Source organism: Centroberyx gerrardi, chromosome 24 (genome assembly GCF_048128805.1).
Source record: "Centroberyx gerrardi isolate f3 chromosome 24, fCenGer3.hap1.cur.20231027, whole genome shotgun sequence".
Lineage (NCBI taxonomy): Eukaryota > Metazoa > Chordata > Actinopteri > Beryciformes > Berycidae > Centroberyx > Centroberyx gerrardi.
In genome coordinates, this window is record NC_136020.1 from 10,815,201 (window position 1) to 10,835,223 (window position 20,023).

General features: G+C 43.5%; 1 protein-coding gene across 1 annotated transcript in view; it reads right to left on the minus strand.

Annotated features, from left to right (window-relative positions):
• Positions 1 to 368: 368 nt before the first annotated feature.
• Positions 369 to 20,023, minus strand: part of exoc4 (exocyst complex component 4) — a 125,996-nt gene continuing 106,341 nt past the window's right edge. Inside the window, exons 17-20 of the mRNA XM_071905708.2 lie at positions 17,559 to 17,703; positions 14,302 to 14,480; positions 13,682 to 13,841; positions 369 to 2,573 (exon numbers count right to left, since the gene is read on the minus strand). Of these exons, the coding sequence (XP_071761809.1) occupies positions 2,336 to 2,573; positions 13,682 to 13,841; positions 14,302 to 14,480; positions 17,559 to 17,703 (722 nt within the window). The 3' untranslated portion in view covers positions 369 to 2,335. The remainder of the gene's footprint in view (positions 2,574 to 13,681; positions 13,842 to 14,301; positions 14,481 to 17,558; positions 17,704 to 20,023) is intronic.

Here is a 20,023-nt window from a genome sequence, read left to right on the forward strand (position 1 = left end):
TTTATTTTTCTGATCCCATTATGCAGTGCTTTAGCGCTTCATGCGTCAAAATGTCACACAACACATGACACCTGACAGGTGAAGTACATTCCTCAGGTGTTGGTTTTGGATGTGTCTCATTGATATGATATGATACACTCAGTCTGAGTTAGTGTACAACCCAGATAACATCTATGGTGCATCAGACCGTTGACAGACTATGTTGGCATGTGTGGCAGAGGGTTTTTGTGTACATGAATTCTTGTCAGCTGTAATTTTCCAATGGAAAATATGTCTTTGTTTTGTAATCACACAAGACAAAATGATAAAATATACACTGGCACAGTCATTATGCAAAATACAGAAGAGACTCAGACAAAACTGGGATTTGGATTGTTTATTTTTTTCAGCAAGATTAGTGTACGCATTGGCAAATCATCTGTCCTTAATTTAGCGTAGTGACAAATTCAAAGCATTTATGAGAATGATGAACAACCAGAGGAAGAATGAGGATCTGAAAACTTCTTTGCAATTGTCACACTTTGACTTGAATTGAATTCAATACATTCTTTCTTGAAAAATCAAAATGACACTCATCAGACACATTTATGTGCAAAATAATCACGTTTATAACAAAGCAAAAAAAAAAAAAGTGTGTGCTGAATTTAACCTCCACTTAAATGATGGACCTTTATCACATTTCACATATTTTATCCATGAGTCAGGGGCATGAACAGCAGGAGACGTATATATTTATATTTGTGTGACAATAGAGTATGTGTGTGTGTGACATGGTATAGTCTGTAACTTTGTATTTAAGTTTCCCATGTATAATATTACAGAAGTAGCTCTGAACTGAACAGCTGAATGAGCAGATTTTAACTTTACACTAAGTGTACGTTTCAGAGCGGCAGGCGAACCCCTCAGCAGCTCCATGGTTGTTTTCCCATCGATCCCAGCCTATGTGTCATTATGATGGATTGCTCTGTGGGCTTCCGGGAGACCAGCGCTGGGCCCGCTGTATTGACAAGGCTCTCTTTCCCCTCTCCTTCTCTCGTTAAGTACTTCTCTCCCGAGTTAATGAACTAAAAACACGGAGGGGTGCGGGGAGACGAATGATTTGTGACCGTCTCTTGAGCGTCTGTGTGTTCAGTTCAGTTTAGAAGACCTCAAATTTAAGTTTTCAGCACATGTAGTGGGGAGGACAGAAAAAAGATTCACAGCCGCATCAATTTCAGTTTATTGAGCTGGTATGACTGATGAACTGTATTCCCACGCACTAGCCTCAACACAACACACACAGGTCATTCCACTGTGGTGTGCCGCTCCATGAAACATTACAGTTGAAATATACCTTGTTCTAGTTTGAGAGAGGAATGGAAAAAGTAGCTTTAGGTGATGGTACAGTGGCTTTAGGTGAAATGCTGTACTAAAAGTTCAGCAAAAAATCTTTATTACCGAGTCTGTCTCTTTCATCCAATTTATAAAACATGTTATATTAACTGACAACTTCCCACATTAGCCCCATAAGTTTACTGCACAAACTATGAGAAAAAAATGACAGATAAACAGACCATTTAACAGCCGTTAGATATGAGACAAATCTAAGCTAGGGGAATCTTTGGGGACAAACCCAAATTGGCGGCAGGCAGAAGATGCGGCCTCATTCAGACAGTGTAATCTGGCATCTGTTATTGCAGACAGAGTCAGTGGGCCCATGGGGCAGCCAGGAGAGGAGAGATAGACAGTGTAATTGAGAGCAGCAGTTTAGATCTAACAGGGAAATGAGATGAGATGGGGCCCAAGTTGGGGTGGGTGTCCAAGACAGTTGCCTTTTATCTGGAGCTGAAGTCGGGATGAGTGGTGGATTGTTTGACTCACTGCGTGTGTGTGTGCGTGTGTGTGTGTGTGCGTGTGAGTGTGTGTGTATGTGTTGCATTTGTGTGTCTTCTAAAAAGAGAGAATTGACAGTATAGTTTACCATATGACAATGACAACTTCTAATAAGTTGCAAATGTTGTTAGTGTGGATAGCGCCATCTGACCGTTTACATAGTAGAGGAAAATTCAGTTCCAGACCTTAATCAATAAGAATTTGAAATCCATTAGTCTGCCGAACTGAGATGGACACTACTTACTGACCATTCAATTGGTTTCTCCACGTGATGTAGTGTTAGCTGAAGAAGTGGATGTATTGGCTGGTTAGGGAATTTTGTGACTTCACTTGCCAATTAAATCTCAGTGATAGACATATATAGATTTCACACACTATAATGAGCCAAGTCTGGAACACACTGCTATCCCTTTTCATCAGTAACCCCTCTGAACCCCGTCTCTGAACCCCCCACATCACATCGTCACACGGTGGTGATCTTCTTGTCCTTGGTGGCCTGTTTGATGGCGGCCTGCTCGCAGATGATCTCCTTCAGCCTCTGCAGGCGGGTGTTTTGGGTGCCCAGGTCCCCCACGCCCGTCTGGCTGCGCTGGAGGAGGGACAGGGCGTTGATGTACTCCAGCTCCGTGTAGCGGACTCCCTGGTCCACCACCAGGTTCAGCAGCTCGTCCGCCGTGTTGTACAGCATCTCATAGTACTGCCTGGATGGAGGGGTGGGAGGATAGAAGAGAGAGAAGAGAAAGGGGTTGGATGATGTGTGGGGGGTTTATATAGAGAAAATGGAAGAAATAAGAAAAGAAATAGGGAGGGGGCAGCAGACAGTAGAGAAAAGGACAGAATGAAGAAAAAGAAAGAAAGGGAGAGAGAGTTAGAGAGTTAACAACACTTGGTCTTGCATTATTCCAGTGCAACATCTGATGGAGCAAAAACAACAAAGGGGAAACACAAAAGCCAAACTAACTACTGTTGCTGTCAAGCCCAGTTTTGTGAGAAAGGGCTGCGAGGACCTCACCCTGCCAGCACAGAGAGCTGAGGGAAAAGAGAGAAAACATCCACTGTCTACCAACTACTGAGACAGTTTTAATGAAACAATGCTGACAGAGCCAAAAGAGAAAAGGGCTGTGAGTAGAATTAATAGGTCCTTAACCAGGACCTAAAACCACAATGGGACATTTGAAAAAGAGAGGAAAGACCATGAAGTGCATACTGATAGAGAAGAAGAGCAAAGGGAGAGCAGGTGGCGGTGTATCACGCATACTTCCAATGCTGACTGACACATGAGGCATAAAGGTCAGATACACCAGACACAGGTGGGGTAGAGGGAATGTGCGGCACACGTATGTGTGTGTGTTTACTTTCATGTACGCTGTCTGCGTTTCTTCTGTTTAACTGGATGTGTAGTTGCGGCCCCCGTGTGTATGTGAGCACAGGATGGAAATACAAATCGTTAGCATCAACTCACAGAGGAGCACACGGTGAATTGCAATACATATGGATTCTAGTAGGACGGTAACCTCATACAACCTCAACCTCATACACGCAATTCACACACTTCTGTGCACAAAGTGCTGCTTGGTATGGAGCTGGAAGTAATGCACTGGGGAGTGCCGCGATGCAGGGCAGACTATTTTTCTCTGCTTGGGGGCTAAACAGGTCAAATACCTTGGAGAGTGTGTGTTTGAGGGCTTTTGTAGGCCACAACTATGCTATCTAACACACACACCACCACACTGGCACACACACTAAGACAGATTCAGTCCCTGGTCTGCCCCTGGCTACAGGAGAAATCCCATTCACTTAAGATATACTGAATGTTACGCTTCCATAATGGTGGAGGGAGGGAGAGTAAGAGGACAGCAGACAAAGACACACACACACACACACACACACACATACATACTATGAAAAGTATGTTTTAAATTACAAAAGAACAGAGATTATCAAGAACATAAAAATTTTGCATTTTTTTAAAAAACAGTACTTAGCACTTTTCTCACTTTCCCTTCGGCACAGTGTTTCTTTAACAATGAGTGAGGCTGTTTCTTATGGGCCCCGTATGACAAGAGTAGCAATATATTTTAATGAGCCTGTGTCTGCGGGTGACACTGAATATTCTCAGTTTGGGTCCTGGGCTGAAGTAGTCTCAGCTCCAACATTTCTCCTTCTAGACTAAAGAAACTTCCTTTACTAGCATAAATTGGCCACCTTGGCCAAGGGCAGATGCCAGTCACTCAACAATAGCGGCTCCTGCTGCTTTGTGAGTGCAGCAGTTCAGTGGAGAGAGATAATCGCAGTCCCTCACATTGTTAGGCTAAAGAAAGGTGGTGTGGCTGGAAAAATCTTAAGTCCACCTGTTTTTAAATCCCTCTTTTTGTGACAAAGGAGAAAAAGAGTGATTTATATTTCTGTCCATCAAAGCATATGGAGGAAGAGAGGGTTACGCCTGGAAAAGCTCTCTATTGTGCCAGAGGAAGTGGAAAGCACACAGATACAAATCTTTAGTGATTTCTAATGTGGTGCAGGAAAAAAGACACCTTCATAAGAAAAGCTATTCTTATCTCATTTGTTTAGCTCCACCACCCATCCAAGACCCATTCCCTTCTCAAGGTGATTATTTTAGATGCTAACGAGGCGTTAATGAGCACGGTGTTTTATGTGCTGTCATTCTGGAGATACAACGGCAGAGATAGAGGTGGAAAGCGTAAAAGGAATGATAGAATGAATGAGAGGGAGACAGAGAGAGATACAAAGTAAGAGCGAGGGAGAGAGTGATGAAGACACATAAAGAGATGAGTGAGGAACTGAAGTGCACAATATCTGTTTTAATATTTTCCTCTTTCCTTGACAAGTAATGCCCTTGGTCACGGGTGCATTTGCATTCTCGCTCACTCTCCATCCCGCTCTCAATTTCTCTCCAAGGTCTTGTTCATTTTTTCATTCCTAAGCTCATTTCACGAATGAGCTTGTCAATATTGATGAGGGGTCACATTGGTTCACTCCTTCACCGTGGGCATGACGGCAGCCAGGAAAGAACCTGCTTAAAAAGATGGGTCCCGCTTGTGCTTTTATCTCATAATGAAATGTGCGGTGTGTTTGTGTATGTAAGTGTGTGTGTGTATCGGTGTGTTTGTCTTCCCTTCTGATAGGTGTCTGTAAATGTCGGTGCCTCTGGATGTGTGTGTCTGCTTTTGTATCCGCTTGTTTGCGTGTGTGTGTGTGTGTGTGTGTGCAGTGTGTGTTTGAGCGTTAGCACATTCACCTCACAAACACAGCAAAACACCAACTCTAAAGCATTCCCATTTCATTCCCCACACCCAGCGATTAACTGCACGCTTGAGGCAAATTCACCTCGTTATATGATCTAATGGGAAAACCACACACGACCAAAACACACTCGCTCGTTTCTTTTGTTGAGAGAGGGAGCTTTGAACAGAAGGCTTCCCTCTTTCAAATATCCATCCGTGACTCTCAAAGGGAAGCAGGATAGCAGAGGAAAAACATGTTGATTTGAAAGAGAGCAATAAACAAGAGTAGAAAGTGCACCTGTCTAGCTGGGACTATTTCCATTTGTACTTTTTAAAGTGGCTTTGTAGGTTTAACAGTTGTTTTGAAGCTATGCAGATGCATGCTAAGTAGCTATATATGAGATTTTGATATATTGTTGAAATTATTTGCCATGACACATTCCAAATCTAAAAAAGGAACCCTTCTGATCAACTGGTGACTTATGCACAGGGTAAATCAACCGCAAATATGCCTGCTGATGGCTGAAATGATGACTGTGGCCACTTTGACAGGTACCAACCACTGTTTGGACATTCTTCTCTGTTCAAAAAAAAAAAAATGATTTGGCTGGTGAAAGCGCCTGGTAAAATTTGGAATCGGCCTGTTGATGTAGCCAGGAGCGAATAAAAAGTACTTTATAGGAGCTATAAAACACAGCACTAATATAATAGCAACTATAATTCACTTAGCAATGATATATTTAGGGAAAATCCTACACAGGTTACCTTTGAAAAGGATCTGCTATAGGGCCCATTTATAATTGATGATTGGGTACGAAATCCACTGTGCAGTTTGTTGTTCCTATTAGGTAGGATCCAATATCGCAATAGAAAAGGAGTATCCACTGCCAAACAATGTGCTGGTGTGTCGCCTGCTTGTTGGTGTGTGTGTGTGTGTGTGTGTGTGTGTGTGCATGTGTGTGTGTGTGTGCATGTCAAAGGGTGGTGAGGACACCTGGCAATCTGCAAGCCTCTGTTCAGTACAAAGGGGAGGGGGAGAGAGGGTTGGTTCAGAGAGAGAAAGTGTAAGTGAGTGTGTGTGTGTGTGTGTGTGTGTATGTGTGTGTGTTTCTGTCTGTGTAATGTAAGTATGTGCTGAAAACAGCCAAACACTTCCAAACACTTCATTACCCAGGCGGTTGGAAAGCCATTTGCCAAACAGCGGAAGGGCTGTTAATAAGATTAAAATCTCTAGGCACCCCACCATCAAGACAGAATCCCCCGCCCCCCGTCAGCACCACCTACACACACCTACATACACACACACACACACACACACACACACACCTATTTATCCATATAGATATAGCTAGTTAATGAAGAAACCAGTGGTACCAAATGCATTGTTGTTTGCATTGTCCCCTCCCTGGAATTCTCTGTCTCTCACACACACACACACACATACACACACTCAGTCTCTGTCACACACACACACACACGCACTTACTTCACTAATTTCTACCTGCTTCCATCCAAACTCCCAACCACAAGAGCTCTGCTTCCATAATCAGCTTGCGTGTGAGTGTGTGTGTGTGTGTGTGTGTGCATGTGTGAGAGTCTACGTGCACTAGTGTGCCAGCTTCCGCGGTGTGCTTTCTATTAAATTTTAATTAGCCCACCCCGCTTCCCTCGTATACAAAGAATATTAAGTAAATTTATGATGCGTGGATGCAGCAGAGGACGGACAGATATGTATGTCAATGGCGCGCGAGAGGGAGACAGATGGGGGGAGAGAAGGAGAGCGGGAGGAGGAGAGAAAAGAAAGAGAGAGAGAGAGAGAGAGAGAGAAAGCGGGAGAAAGACAAGAATCAGCACAATTCATTTCCCCTCATTTCCAGCGTGTACAATATTAAGGCCATTACAGGCTGCCTCTGTCAGCGCATTTGGAACAACACATTAGTTAGTGGAGGAGAGATGAGGAGGAGGAGGAGGAGGAGGGATGGAAGACTCTCTGGATGATCCTCTCCATCAGCCGGAACCGAGGCTTGTTGCTGCGGTAACAAATGCCGAGGCTACCGACACCGGCGACAAGGCTGTTGACTTCCCTCTCTGTTTCTTTGTCTCTCTCTCGGTCTGTCCATTCCTCTATCTCTTTTCTCAACCACTCTCCTATCTTGTCCTGCTCTCTCACTTCCTAATGTCTCTCTCCCTCCCTTCTGTCTCTCTCTCCCTCCAGAGCGGAGCATTTGTCTCTCCTCTGGTAATGAGGAAAGGTCTGCAGAGACACAGACTGAGGCTTCATCAGCAAAGACCAGTCTCATCATGCTGCGCCATGCGCATGCACAACACACACACACACACACACTTTTCCACACATCTACCCTATACACAAACACACATGCACACTCTCAGACTTCATCAGCAAAGACCAGCGTCATCACGCTGTGAGACGCACACACACACACACACACACTCTTTCTCTCTCACAGGTTTCATCAGCAAAGACCAGAGTCATCATGCTGTGAGACACACATACACAAACTCGCACACAAACACACACATGCACACACGCACTCTCACGTCTTCATCAGCAAAGACCCATCCCAACATGCACCTTGTGCCCACACACACACACACACACACACACACACAGGAGCAGAGAAAGGGAGGGGTTGGAAGGAGAGGGCGAGAGAGAGAACAACAATTCAGCAAAGATGGTGCAGGTGGTTGGACGGTAGGAAAGAAAAAGAGACAAGGAGGGAGAAACGAAGAGAAAGAAACTGAGAGAGGAGGAAGAGGGAGATAAAGAGAGAGACACAAGGTGACAGGAAGAGAGGAAGAAGCAGAGCAAAGTGACAACGCACCGAAGCCGGGCCTAAATACAAACAGTTTTATCTGTTGACACCCACTACCTCCTGACACGGCCGTCAACTGTACTTATTACCACATTCTCTGTAGACACACCAACCTGTCACCCCAACACACACACACACTGGGGTTTAGACACACACACACACACACACACACACACACAACCAAAGACAGTTTATACACTGACACAAGCACCGGAGTTCAGAGACACACAGACACAGGGGCAGGACACACCTGAACAAGAAAGTACACACATGCACAGGAAAGGCACACACACAAAGAAAGAACAGACAAACACACACACACACACGCACCTAAAGACACCCTAGTAATTTCCAGTAGCAGACAGGTGGGTGCGATGTGCTGAACCCTGGGGCATCTCTGCAGTGAGCCTGTCAGACTGGTGTTTAGCCTAGCTGCGGGCTAAGGGGCCTGGCCAGTTATCGTCACCACTCTGGACGCTGCTAGCTAGGGATGTTATGACAGCACCGCAACCTGCCAACACGGGTCACTGGGCAGCTCCGCTCCGTGTGTGTGTGTGTGTGTTCGTGATAGTGTGTGTGTCTGGTATTTCTGTGCGTGAGTTTGTCATTTCCTTGTGCGCGTCTGGAGAAACATACCTTAAGTGTTGCTGCGCCAGACATAGCAGACATGTACGCACACAAGCCTCACACACGTACTTAGACATCGCAGTAACACATGCACGCTCACACACACACACACACACACCTTGTAGTACAAAATACATGTCTGTAGTGTGTAGTGAGTGTCCTTTCAGCAGCGCAGCCTCTCTACTGGTGTGCTGCAGTAAAAGTTGCTTGTTCCAACAGAATGGTAATTCCGGGCTTAGTCGACCTGTGTGTGTTGAATTGCTAAGCACCCACACTATCATACAGACACACACACACACGTTATCTAGCTACTTAATAATCCCATACTTCGGCGACCAGTGGAGATAGCTACAGCCTTCAGTGTCATTTTTTAAGGAATTACATGTCTACTACATTTTGTCAAACCGACGGAGCTTTGTGACGTTAATCCAGTCAGCCTTAGCCAACCTGATCTAAAACAGCACACTGCACCATGATCATGCATATAAAGCTACTGTACAGCCACAGGGGAAAAAGATGGGACATTCAGACAACATGCACACACTATGAGGACAATGTGCTTCATCAGAATGGATGTTGACTACAGGTTCCTGGTGGGTGTGTGGAGGACTGATTGGTGAGTTGAGGAAAATACAGTGAGGAGAAAACCCTTCAACCTAAAAAGTTAAGAGTTGCAACACCAAGGGAACTAGGACATCTTTAAGTTTTTCACTTGCTGGCCAAGCTGCAAAGTAAACAAAATATGCTTTATCTTCAAATCTCTGTGACAGCAAATTATTTTTGGATCCCTATTTAAGGTTACTAAATTTGTTGCCAAGCAAAATAAGCAAAAAATCTCTCTATAGGCTGGAGTGGACTGTTGCCAGGCAACACAGGTTTATTGAACCTTTTATTTAAGATTGGTTGGGAACTATTAAGGCTTCTGTTGCTTTCCAGATAAAAGACTCTCGAACATCTTTGCCCATTCATCTCATCACTCCCTCTGTCAGGAAACCAGAAAACAGCAGAGAGAGAGAGGGAGAGGAAGAGAGAGAGAGGGACCGATAGGAGAGTGAGAGGAGATATCAATGGAGTGACGAAGAGTAGGGAGGGAGAGGTGGGGAGTTCAACACACACACACACACACACACACACACACACACACACACACACACACACAGATGTGACGATCACATTGCAGTGACACACTCAGGTCTCCACGATGGGACCAAGCTCCTGTACAATCTCTGAGCAGATGGTCGGTATGCACTTACTTGTGTGTGTGTGTGTGTGTGTGTGTGTGTGTGTGTGCGTGTTTGGGCTGACCTTAACCCAAGAGCTGATCTGGTTCCAAAACTTCTGACTGAGAGGCAAAAGACCCCCATGGGCCCTTGCTACACACACACACACACACACACACACACACACACACAGCATAAGCATTTCTACACCCATTTATACATAATAACATTGGACCTATGTTTTCAATGGATTTTATACAAATGTAGAGTACATGCATTTAGCCACTAGGTGACACTGTTTCCCCATCCTTCTTCACAACCTGTGAGAGTGTGTGTGTGTGTGTGTGTGTGTGTATGTGTGTCCTCAGGAGTTCTGCAGTGCTGGTTACCGGGCCTCTCCTTAGTTTTAACTCAGATCAATGGTTATTACTGTGTCCTTGCCTGGGTCTCTCTCTCTCTCTCTCTCGCTCTCTCTCTTTCCCACACACGTACACAGATGCAGACAGACAAGCCTAAACACACACTCACACACACATACACACAGATAAGAAACACAGAAATACACAGGTACATAACACAGGCAAGCATCAGCAGCCTTTCACAAAAACAGGCTTCCTGCTGCTATCTCTTCTCTTCCTCATCTTTCTCGTTTCTCCAGAGGTGCTCATAAAATACAGATGAATATTCCCTTTTCAACCACTCTTCCTCGGCCTGTTTTCCACTGCTGCTCTCCTCTCTCAGGCAGGTCAGGTGATAGGAGCAGAGGACATGTTTTACTTCCCTTTTCCACTGTATCCCTGTCAAGAGGCCTGTTCCAAAATGCTATATATCCAATTTAGAAAACAATCATCACCTGAAGCCCATCATTCACTGTCTCTAAAATATAGAGGATCCCGTTTGTTAGTTTCATTTTGTCCAACAAGATCTTTAGTTGCCTAATACCCTTGAAAAGTAATAATTATGAGTAGTCAAAATGTGTAGATGTAGATTTTGTGCTACTAATTTGTAAGAATGTGTCACATTTTCAAAAGGGGTGATTTTTGGGAATGAAACTCGTCAATCTCTTTTCCCTCTTCTACTCTTCCCTTCTCTACATCTGTTCAATCTTTGCTTTGCATTCTGTCTGCATTTCTCTCAGCCTCTGCATTTCACAACTAAAACCCTTAATGCAGTATGTTCATGTAACTTAAATACCATAAAACTTTGTTTATCCAAACTTCTGACTTCTGAACCAGCCAACTGAGCAGGCAGAATGGGCTGAAAACCTCCCAAAGTGTGCATTCAAGCATAGGTACAGTATATATGTATATATGTATTAGAACGGTAGATTATTATATTTCAGAATGCATGTGTTTTTTTTTTATTTTGAATAAGCTCTAGCCTGGATTTAAATGTATTTTAGAAATCTGAAAATATTACTTCCCTCAATGACCTCTATTACCAAGAAGTTCAAATAATCAAGGTTCTACTTCTTCTTGTTAGAGCACCAACACATCATATAATCTTATTCACATAATCATATCACTCTTTTACAGGCAATATGGTCTGTTCCACAAGTGGATGTATGCTATACTCACCGAGCACTTTATTAGGAACACCTTACTAATACTGGGTAGGTATCAGCTTTCAGCTCAATGTCAACCGGCTACCAAAGTACCATCCGCCTCCAGGTTGGACGTGTTGCATTCTGAGATGCTTTTCTGCTCACCACAGTTGTAAAGAGTTGTTTATCTGAGTTACTGTAGCCTTTCTGTCAGCTCCAACCAGTCTGGCCATTCTCCTCTGACCTCTCTCATCAACAAGGCGTTTCTGTCTGCAGAACCGCCGCTCACTGGATGTTTTTTGTTTTTCGCACCATTCTGTGTAAACTCTAGAGACTGTTGTGTGTGAAAATCCCAGGAGATCAGCAGTTTCAGAAATACTCAAACCAGCCCGTCTGGCACCAACAACCATGCCACGGTCAAACTCACTTAGATCACATATTTCCCCCATTCTGATGCTTGATGTGAACGTTAACTGAAGCTGCTGACCTGTACCTGCATGATCTTATGCATTGCACTGCTGCCACACGATTGGCTGAATGGATAATTGCATGAATAAGCAGGTGTACAGGTGTTCCTAATAAAGTGCTTGGTGAGTGTACATGAATATGCATGTCCTATGCATGAATATGGTGATTTGAAAATGCTGATTTTCTCGGCTGAGTGTCTGTGCATGGGGTGAGAGCAGGGGATGTGTGTGTGTGTGTGTGTGTGTGTGTGTGTGTGTGTGTGTGTGTGTACAGTATGTGTGTGTGTTTTGGAGCCGGAGGCTGGTCAATCCAAAAAGCCATGAATGTGTAAACAATGTGCACTGCAATTCCCAATCAACACCTACACACCGCCCACGCCTCGCAATCACAGAGAGAGTGGGAGAGAGAGAGAGAGACAGAAAAGCCATCACTGGCATTTCTCCATAATGAAAGTTGACAGAGGGGAGAAATAACATACTAATCAATGGTCCACCGCCTCCAAACACTGACAACACATGGACACACATACACACATACATATAAGTACGCACACACTCCAAGGACTGTATAAAGAAAGAAGCTGATTAACCCTACACAATTTCAAAGGGACAACATGACAGACACGAGCAAATACCCCCCCCCCCCCACACACACACACTCATTCTACAACATGTAACACTATGTATTAGATGCAGGGAGACTACTCATCTCCTTACACATGAGAGAGTGCAACAGAAAAGAAGAGGGGAAGGGCAAGACAGAGAGAGGGAAAGAGAGAGATTACACATTGATCCCTCTAACCAAAAACTGTTATGTCCTTGTGCAATTCAAGCCTCCAACTGACAAAGTCTGATCTCACGCTACCCCTGTCTTTCTCCTCTCACACTCTCCTCATTCCAGCTTCACCTTTTCAATAATTTCCTCTCTCCGTTTTTCAATTTCTCTCACCCCAAGCCCTCCCCTCTTTCTCTATCTTTTCCATCACCCCTTCCTCTCCCATTCTCGCTCCTGTCAGGGAAACAGACACGTGAAAGAGAGAAATCATGAATACTATGATTCACACTTCTCTTTCGGTCTTCTTCTCTCTTTCCACCATCCTGCTCTCTCCCACTCCGCCTCCCTCCCTCATGTACTGTTCAGGAGGGTATCAGAGCACTGGTGTGCTGTCAGGGCCGGGCAGCACTGGGCAACAGCAGGTAGATTCACAAAACATAGATGTATAAATAAGAAATAAACACCCACATGCACGCACATATAGACGCACAGTGTGTTTGACGATCTGCTTGTCCATCTGTCTACCTCTTTGACATAGTTGCTGTTTGAACTTGAGGACATACTGTGTGTCAGCGTGTCTCTGAGTGACAGTGTACTAGGGTTAGACTGATATATCAACCTATATAGGCTGAAAAATTGCTTATTGGCCAGTTAGTGTTGTCTATTTCTGAGGTGATGGATACGATGTGGTTTTGTTTGATTACATATTTTGTTGTATAATTGATCAATATTACACTCAGATTGTCTATGCAAAATCCTTAACCTGAACTAAGGTTAATGCACCTAATGGACTATGATCGGATTCCGCACAAGTATGCATTATGTGTTAATATTACTATTTTTATGATTATTATTATCCTGGGTTTTAATGGAGAGTTTTAGTCTATGGACTAAATGCTGTTTCAGAGGCATTTTCACCCTGACAAGAATAAAACTTTGGGGGAAACACTGAATACTCGTAATAAAAAAAAAAAAAAAATGGCATTAAAATAGCAATTAAGACTTAAAGATATTGAATATTGGCACAAAATATCAGCAGCTTCAATCTAATCACAAAGCCATATCGGTCAAACCCTAGTGTGTACGCCTCAGTCTGACCTGGCGAAGTCGAGGTCGGCCTCCCTGGACATGGTGATGTTGGTGAGGTTCTGCTGGAGGACAAAGATGTTCCTGCACATCTTCTTGATACCAGACTCACTGATCCTCTTAAAGTACTGGGCCCCGTTGATCAGAATGCAGGAGATCAGATGACCCAGACCTAGAGGGAGAGAGGAAACGAGAGAGGGAATGAGAGAGGGAGTGAGCGAGGATGAGGGTTGTGGGGTGAGAGAAAGGGGGAAGCAGTGGGAGTGAGGGATTCCTCATTAGTCATATCCTCCATTTACCACAAAATCTCTTTCAAAATCCATTCACCAACATGCATCTCTCCAATCCATTTTCCCATCCCATCCTTTCCAGCCCCTGCCAACCCCAGTCTTCCACCTTCAAACCCCATCGTAAACACTCCCATCCACAACTACCTCATCGTTGACCGTTCCCCTAACACCACAATCTCCACAGGTCATGTTGTGGTACATAAAACCACACTGTGAATTCATATCATAAAGATTTACTTTAGCTTGAAAAAGGGTGGGTGAACTGGATATCTCAAATATAAAGGTGGGTGTGCTGCATTTAATTGGGGTTGGCCCTCCGCTGCACCTCTGGCCTACACTGACCTTCGAAGATGTACTGGAACTTGTGCTGCTGCAGGGCGGCCCCCATGGCCTCCTCTATGGCTGAGATGTCTTTATTCAGTTTAACCACCAGCGGGTCGTAGTCCATGCTCTCCACATTAGCCACGATGGCATAGTTGCCCTGCTTGGCCAGGGGGATCAGGTAGTGGAAACAATGCACCCTGGACAGAGAGATGGATAGAGGGAGAGGAAAGAGAGAGTGGAGGATTAGATGTTAGAATAACATATCATATAAAATGTCTCAGTTTCTTCTCCATCCATTTAAGCCCTTGTGATGAAACTTAATAGCCTATGGGGGAAACAGTGCGCCCAAGATGGACAGAGAGAGGGAATGTGGTTGAGGGAGAAAAGTGGGTAAAAGGAGTATTACTCTCTGTTTTCTATTTTGGAGAGAACAAGATAGCATGCAAAATCAGTGAAAACAGTACACTGTAGATGTCTAATGAAAGGTAAAAGCAGACAAGGATGTTGTGCTTTGATATATCAATGAAGAAATTGTATTTCACTGGATAGTCTTCAGCCCTGAAATCAAATTAGTTGGGGACAACCTGTAATTTCATCTTATAAAAAGGTCTTCCACTTGAGGCCATCTGATGAAACACAGCAGCCTGCCGTTCTCTATGAGTCTACTTCATTCTGTAGACAGCTCTTTTATGTCCAGAAATAATGGTGAATCATGCCTTCAATAGGGTTTCATACACCTATTCATAGTATTCTGTTACATCACCACACGGCCATCTTGGTAGGAAAATAACAGCTGATTATAATAAATTAAGTCAACAGCCAATGAGCTGTGTATATGGTAAAGCACCATATTGGTAGGAAATGCATGTGACATCATAGAAGTACTATGTACAGAATCTAATGTCAGGGCACATTGAAGCTGTTCTTACCAGTGGTGGCCAAACACCATAAGACACTGGATTACAGTGTTTCCTTTATTTTAGAAATTACTTTTTTTTTTTTACCTTGATTTTTCCAGGGGAAGTTGACTAAGCACACACCCTGCTTGCCACTCACACTGTTAGACATTCACATCTGGGAACTCCCCACTACCAGACCTGGGTCAAATAGTACTTTTTCTTGTTTTGCAGTATTTGTTTTGCCATGTTTAAAGGGCCAGATGGGTGGAGTTTGTAACATGTATTGATATTTAGCATCAGGCCAAATTTATCCAATCAGAGAATGTTTGTCTGAAAGCTTCCAAAATACTGTTCTGTGAATGATAACTTTCCTACCCAAAAATAGAATTGTATTAAAAGTCAAACCCCACCCACCTGGCACTTCAGGTTGACTAAAATTAAATTATTAAGTATTTCATATAATTATTTGACTCGGGTCTGCCCAGTACAACCACAGACTTCTACTGTTGGCCAGTAATTGTAATTGTGGGTTAAGAACTTTGCCCAACGGTACCTTATTCACTTTCCTCTCCCAGATTGTCCTAGCTGGTCTGGGAACTGGCTACCATACTTCACACTTCCCTAACCTCTAGGTTGCCCCCTATATGTGACAAATCGCCATGAACCCAGACTCATTTAACTTTACAGAAGATTTTACACCAGAAAAAGTCAAAATGCACTTTCTGATTGCAAAATAATAATAATTCAAACAAAATAATTTCTTGATCCTATTATGTAATATGACATGTTTACGCTCTAAATGCAAATAACAATAATCTATGAGAAACAAACAAATGGTCACATGGTATGTATGTGGTGACTTACGACTTAGTTACCTCTATTTCTGTGATGGGTAAAAGAGGTTGGATAAGAGGATAAGGTGAATCTTAACCTATGTCTAATTGTTCTCTATCCATCTAAAGACTTCCAGTAAAGGTCGTCAGTGATTAAGTTTAGCTCTATAGACATCTCTTTATTGTCTAGACATAAGGAGTCAATACTCTCATAATGCCACAATCACAGTGCCTTGAGCAGAAGGCTATAAATGATATGAGTGAATGCCTCCACCCCCGAAGGCAAAACCAACATCTACTCCCTTTTCAGAGCCTCCATTTCTGCCCCTTCTCTCTCTATCTAAACCCAAGTCTCTCATTTCTCTTACTTAGCTACCTCACTCTCTTCCCTCTCCCTTCTTTAACCCCCACCCCTTTAACCTCCACACCCTACCCCCCCTCTCCCATCTCTTCCTCCTTCCTCGCTTGCTCTCTTTCTCATGGCTTCATTTAGCTGGTACCACTATCAGGGGAAATTTGCTAGATGGGGAGAGGCAATGGAGTGTAGCATATAGCTAGACATCAGCCTCAGGGAGGGCTTTCTGCTCCAATCATAAACAATATTGCATAAGCTACACAATACCCTGAGGGGAAAAAGTGGTAGATGGAGGGATGGAGAGAAGGAGAGAGGGATGATGGAGGTCTATTAGTGTTAGTGGAAGGAAAAAGTACTTGGTGTGGTAAATTAACTTGGACATCATCATTCAAATCACATACACAAAACACAGCGCAGAGGCTCTGGCAATCTGACAGATGAGTAGTATCAACATACGGACCCGTGACTGCTTGCAAAGGAGGAGAGAGTAGGTGTTTCAGTTCGAACAAAATCATCCTCTTAATTACTGACTCCGTGGTTTTGGCCACATCTAATTAGCTTCCAAGACTCTTTCGCTTCAAAAAGTCTGGTTAGTTTGGGCGAAGCAGATCACTAGCCTGGAATAACCTGCAATGAAACATCTACAACACAACTCTTTATCTCTTACCAGGTATACACACTGGCATAAAGACTGTGTGTAATTTAATGCATGGGCTAAATATGAACCATATGAACCCCCTGAAGAACAGCTAATAAACAACATCAAATTAAATTTGATGACAGAAATTGAACAAATTGATGAACGTATGTCTCAAATGGATATCTCAATGGATATTTGGCGCAGCAATTTAAAAATACTAATGAGCTTCTTCTGCATAGCACTTTGAAAAAAATCAAACATCATGCACATGAAATCATTTAAAACATTAAAGCACAAGCCATCACAAGAGTAAAAGCAATATAACTGTACAAATAGCTAAAGACATCACACAAAAGCCGTTTTTTAAAAATAAATTTTAAGGAATGGTAATGTTTAATGAAGATGATCCTGCTAAACTATGTTCCTGAAATCCTGTAATATAGCGTAGACCTACCCGTGCTTTAAAATACTTGAAGATGTAAAACATTGATGTGTATGTTTTCATTTCTCCTGTTCCTGTGATGTGTGTGTGTGTTCGTTCTGCGTACCTGACCTCCAGGTGCAGGGCAAGGAGGCAGCGGTCAGCGATGTCCTGGAAGCCTCTGGACAGGTCGCTCAGGGTCTGGAGGATCTGCTCCCTGCTCCGCTCACTCTCACCCACCACCTGGCTGTCTGCCGAGCCTGGAGACGCACCTGAATGACACACACACACACATAGAACAAGATATGTATCAACACACACAGGAGGTCAGAGTCAAGGTCAAGAGAAAGGAAAGTTTCCATATAGACATCATTACATCATTATTACTGTGGCCTGTATGTGCGCACATATACTGCATACATAGGTCACTTGACGACAGACATGTACGCAATTCATGTCAACATCCCTAGGGAAGAGAAGTGTGCGTGTTGGTGCATATACTGTATATGTATTTACATAATCAGGTAAACAACACCAGCACACACACACACACATATGAAAGCAAGTTGTTAAACTTCACACAGCCGTGGAAACTTCCTGAGTCCTTCAGCATGTTCTTGCACTTTCTTCTCGTCACTTCTGCTGAGATAGCAGGAGCATGTGTCAGTGCACTGCATTGTAAAACACACAAAAGACCTGTGTGTGTGTGTGTGTGCGCGTGTGTGTGTGAAAGAGAGAGAGAGAGGGCAAGGGAGCATGATGAGTGTATATAAATTCAGCCCAGTGTAGATCAATGGCCATAAATTAGCGAGGGGAGGAAAGGGAGAGAAATTGGCCCCGTCACTCATATGTAAGTCTATTTGGTCAATGAGGCGGTGTGTGTGAGTGTGTGTGTGTGTGTGTGTGTGTATGTGTGCGTGTGTGCGTGTGTGTACGAAGAGTGACTGTTGAGCGGGAAAGCGCAGGGGTCCACGATCGATGTGCCGCAGTCAGGGCCAGCTCCCCAGTTACTCTTCCTGCCCTTCCGAAGGTCACACACACACACACACACACACACACACACACACACACACCCACACACACACAGACACACACACCCACACACACACAGAGATACAGAGTGGCACCAAATTTAAACTGAGACTGAAATAATCTGGCAACCATCTGGCAACCATGTCAAAATCTGTACATTGATTCATTCACATACAGTATTTATTTATGTTTATTTGAAAGAGGAAAAAAGCTCACACTATCGCCATGTAAGTCTGAGATTCCCTGCATGGTGTGTGTTCTTGTGTATCTGTGCCTGTGTGTGTGTGTGTGTGTGTACATTTGTGTATGCACTGGTGTGCCTCTGTCCCTATTAAAGTCATTTTAAATTGGCCCCTGATAAGCGGAGAGGCCATTGGCTTAGGCAAACAGCGCTGAGGTGTGTGTCACGGTGGTCCAATCTACAAAGCAAACACACATACAACATGTGACATCAATGACAGCTGCGCTTATGGCCAGTGTGTTTGACATGCAGAGATGACGACTGGAGATTGTAGTTCCTATTAAAGTCGTGTGTGTGTGTGTGTGTGTGTGTGTACTGTATGTGTGTGTGTGTCTGTGTATGTACAAGTGTTACATGTATCTGTGAAGTCACTCGCTAATTAACTGTCTCCTTGGGTAAACCTCTTGATAGTGTGTGCCTGTGTGCTGTGTGTTATGTGTGGGGGCACAAAGAGGTAAAGAGTACTGGAAGATTTGCGGCAGTCACAGACATTCTTTAACAGGCGGCTTCAAGTCACAATGAAAAAGAAACTGGAATAAAAGACCTGCCAGAGAAATCTGTTGGCAAGAAGACCTGGTTTATGTGACGGCTGGTGGGTTCTTTAAAGGAGAATGTCAATCAAATTCAGTGCTATTCCAAAAGAACATATGACAGCTACATTTGTGGTTGCCTTAGAGGTGGAGATATTTTCCACTATTCCATAAGAATAAGAGAGCCATGGATCGGTTTATTGGTCTAGCAATACCACAATTAATCAATCCTAAAAGAGCCACAGAGACAATACACAAGTGTGGGCTTAACAAGGAAAAATCCACAATGATTTCTCAAGGGAGGGAAGCATAATGATATTATTTGACTTCATTTGATTGTATTTAGCCCATGTTGTTAATTTCCCCTGGTCAGCTTACAAGATCATTAACAGATAAAGAAGCCAGCATTAAAAATGCAACACTGCCACTCATACTAGTGGCCACACTCAATGATATACTTTACCTATATAGCTGATCAACCTTAAAGCTGCATTTATCTATGACTTTTATCGGCCTCTATTGGCAAAAAAGGAACTGCAACATCAACAGGTTTCTGGAAGCTTATGGTGGCCTGCAACTGACATAAATAATAAGTCACATTTTCACAATACAGATGAGCAGCCTAGCTAATTAGTTAGTAAATAAACAGAGTACGGGCCAGAAAGCGAGTTTTGAAAATTTGAGTCATTGGTATTGATCAACAACCCTATCAAACCCCCACAGATATATTATGGTCATTTTGTGACATGAGTAAAAATCTTACTTAATGCACCTTTAAAGAGAGCAGGT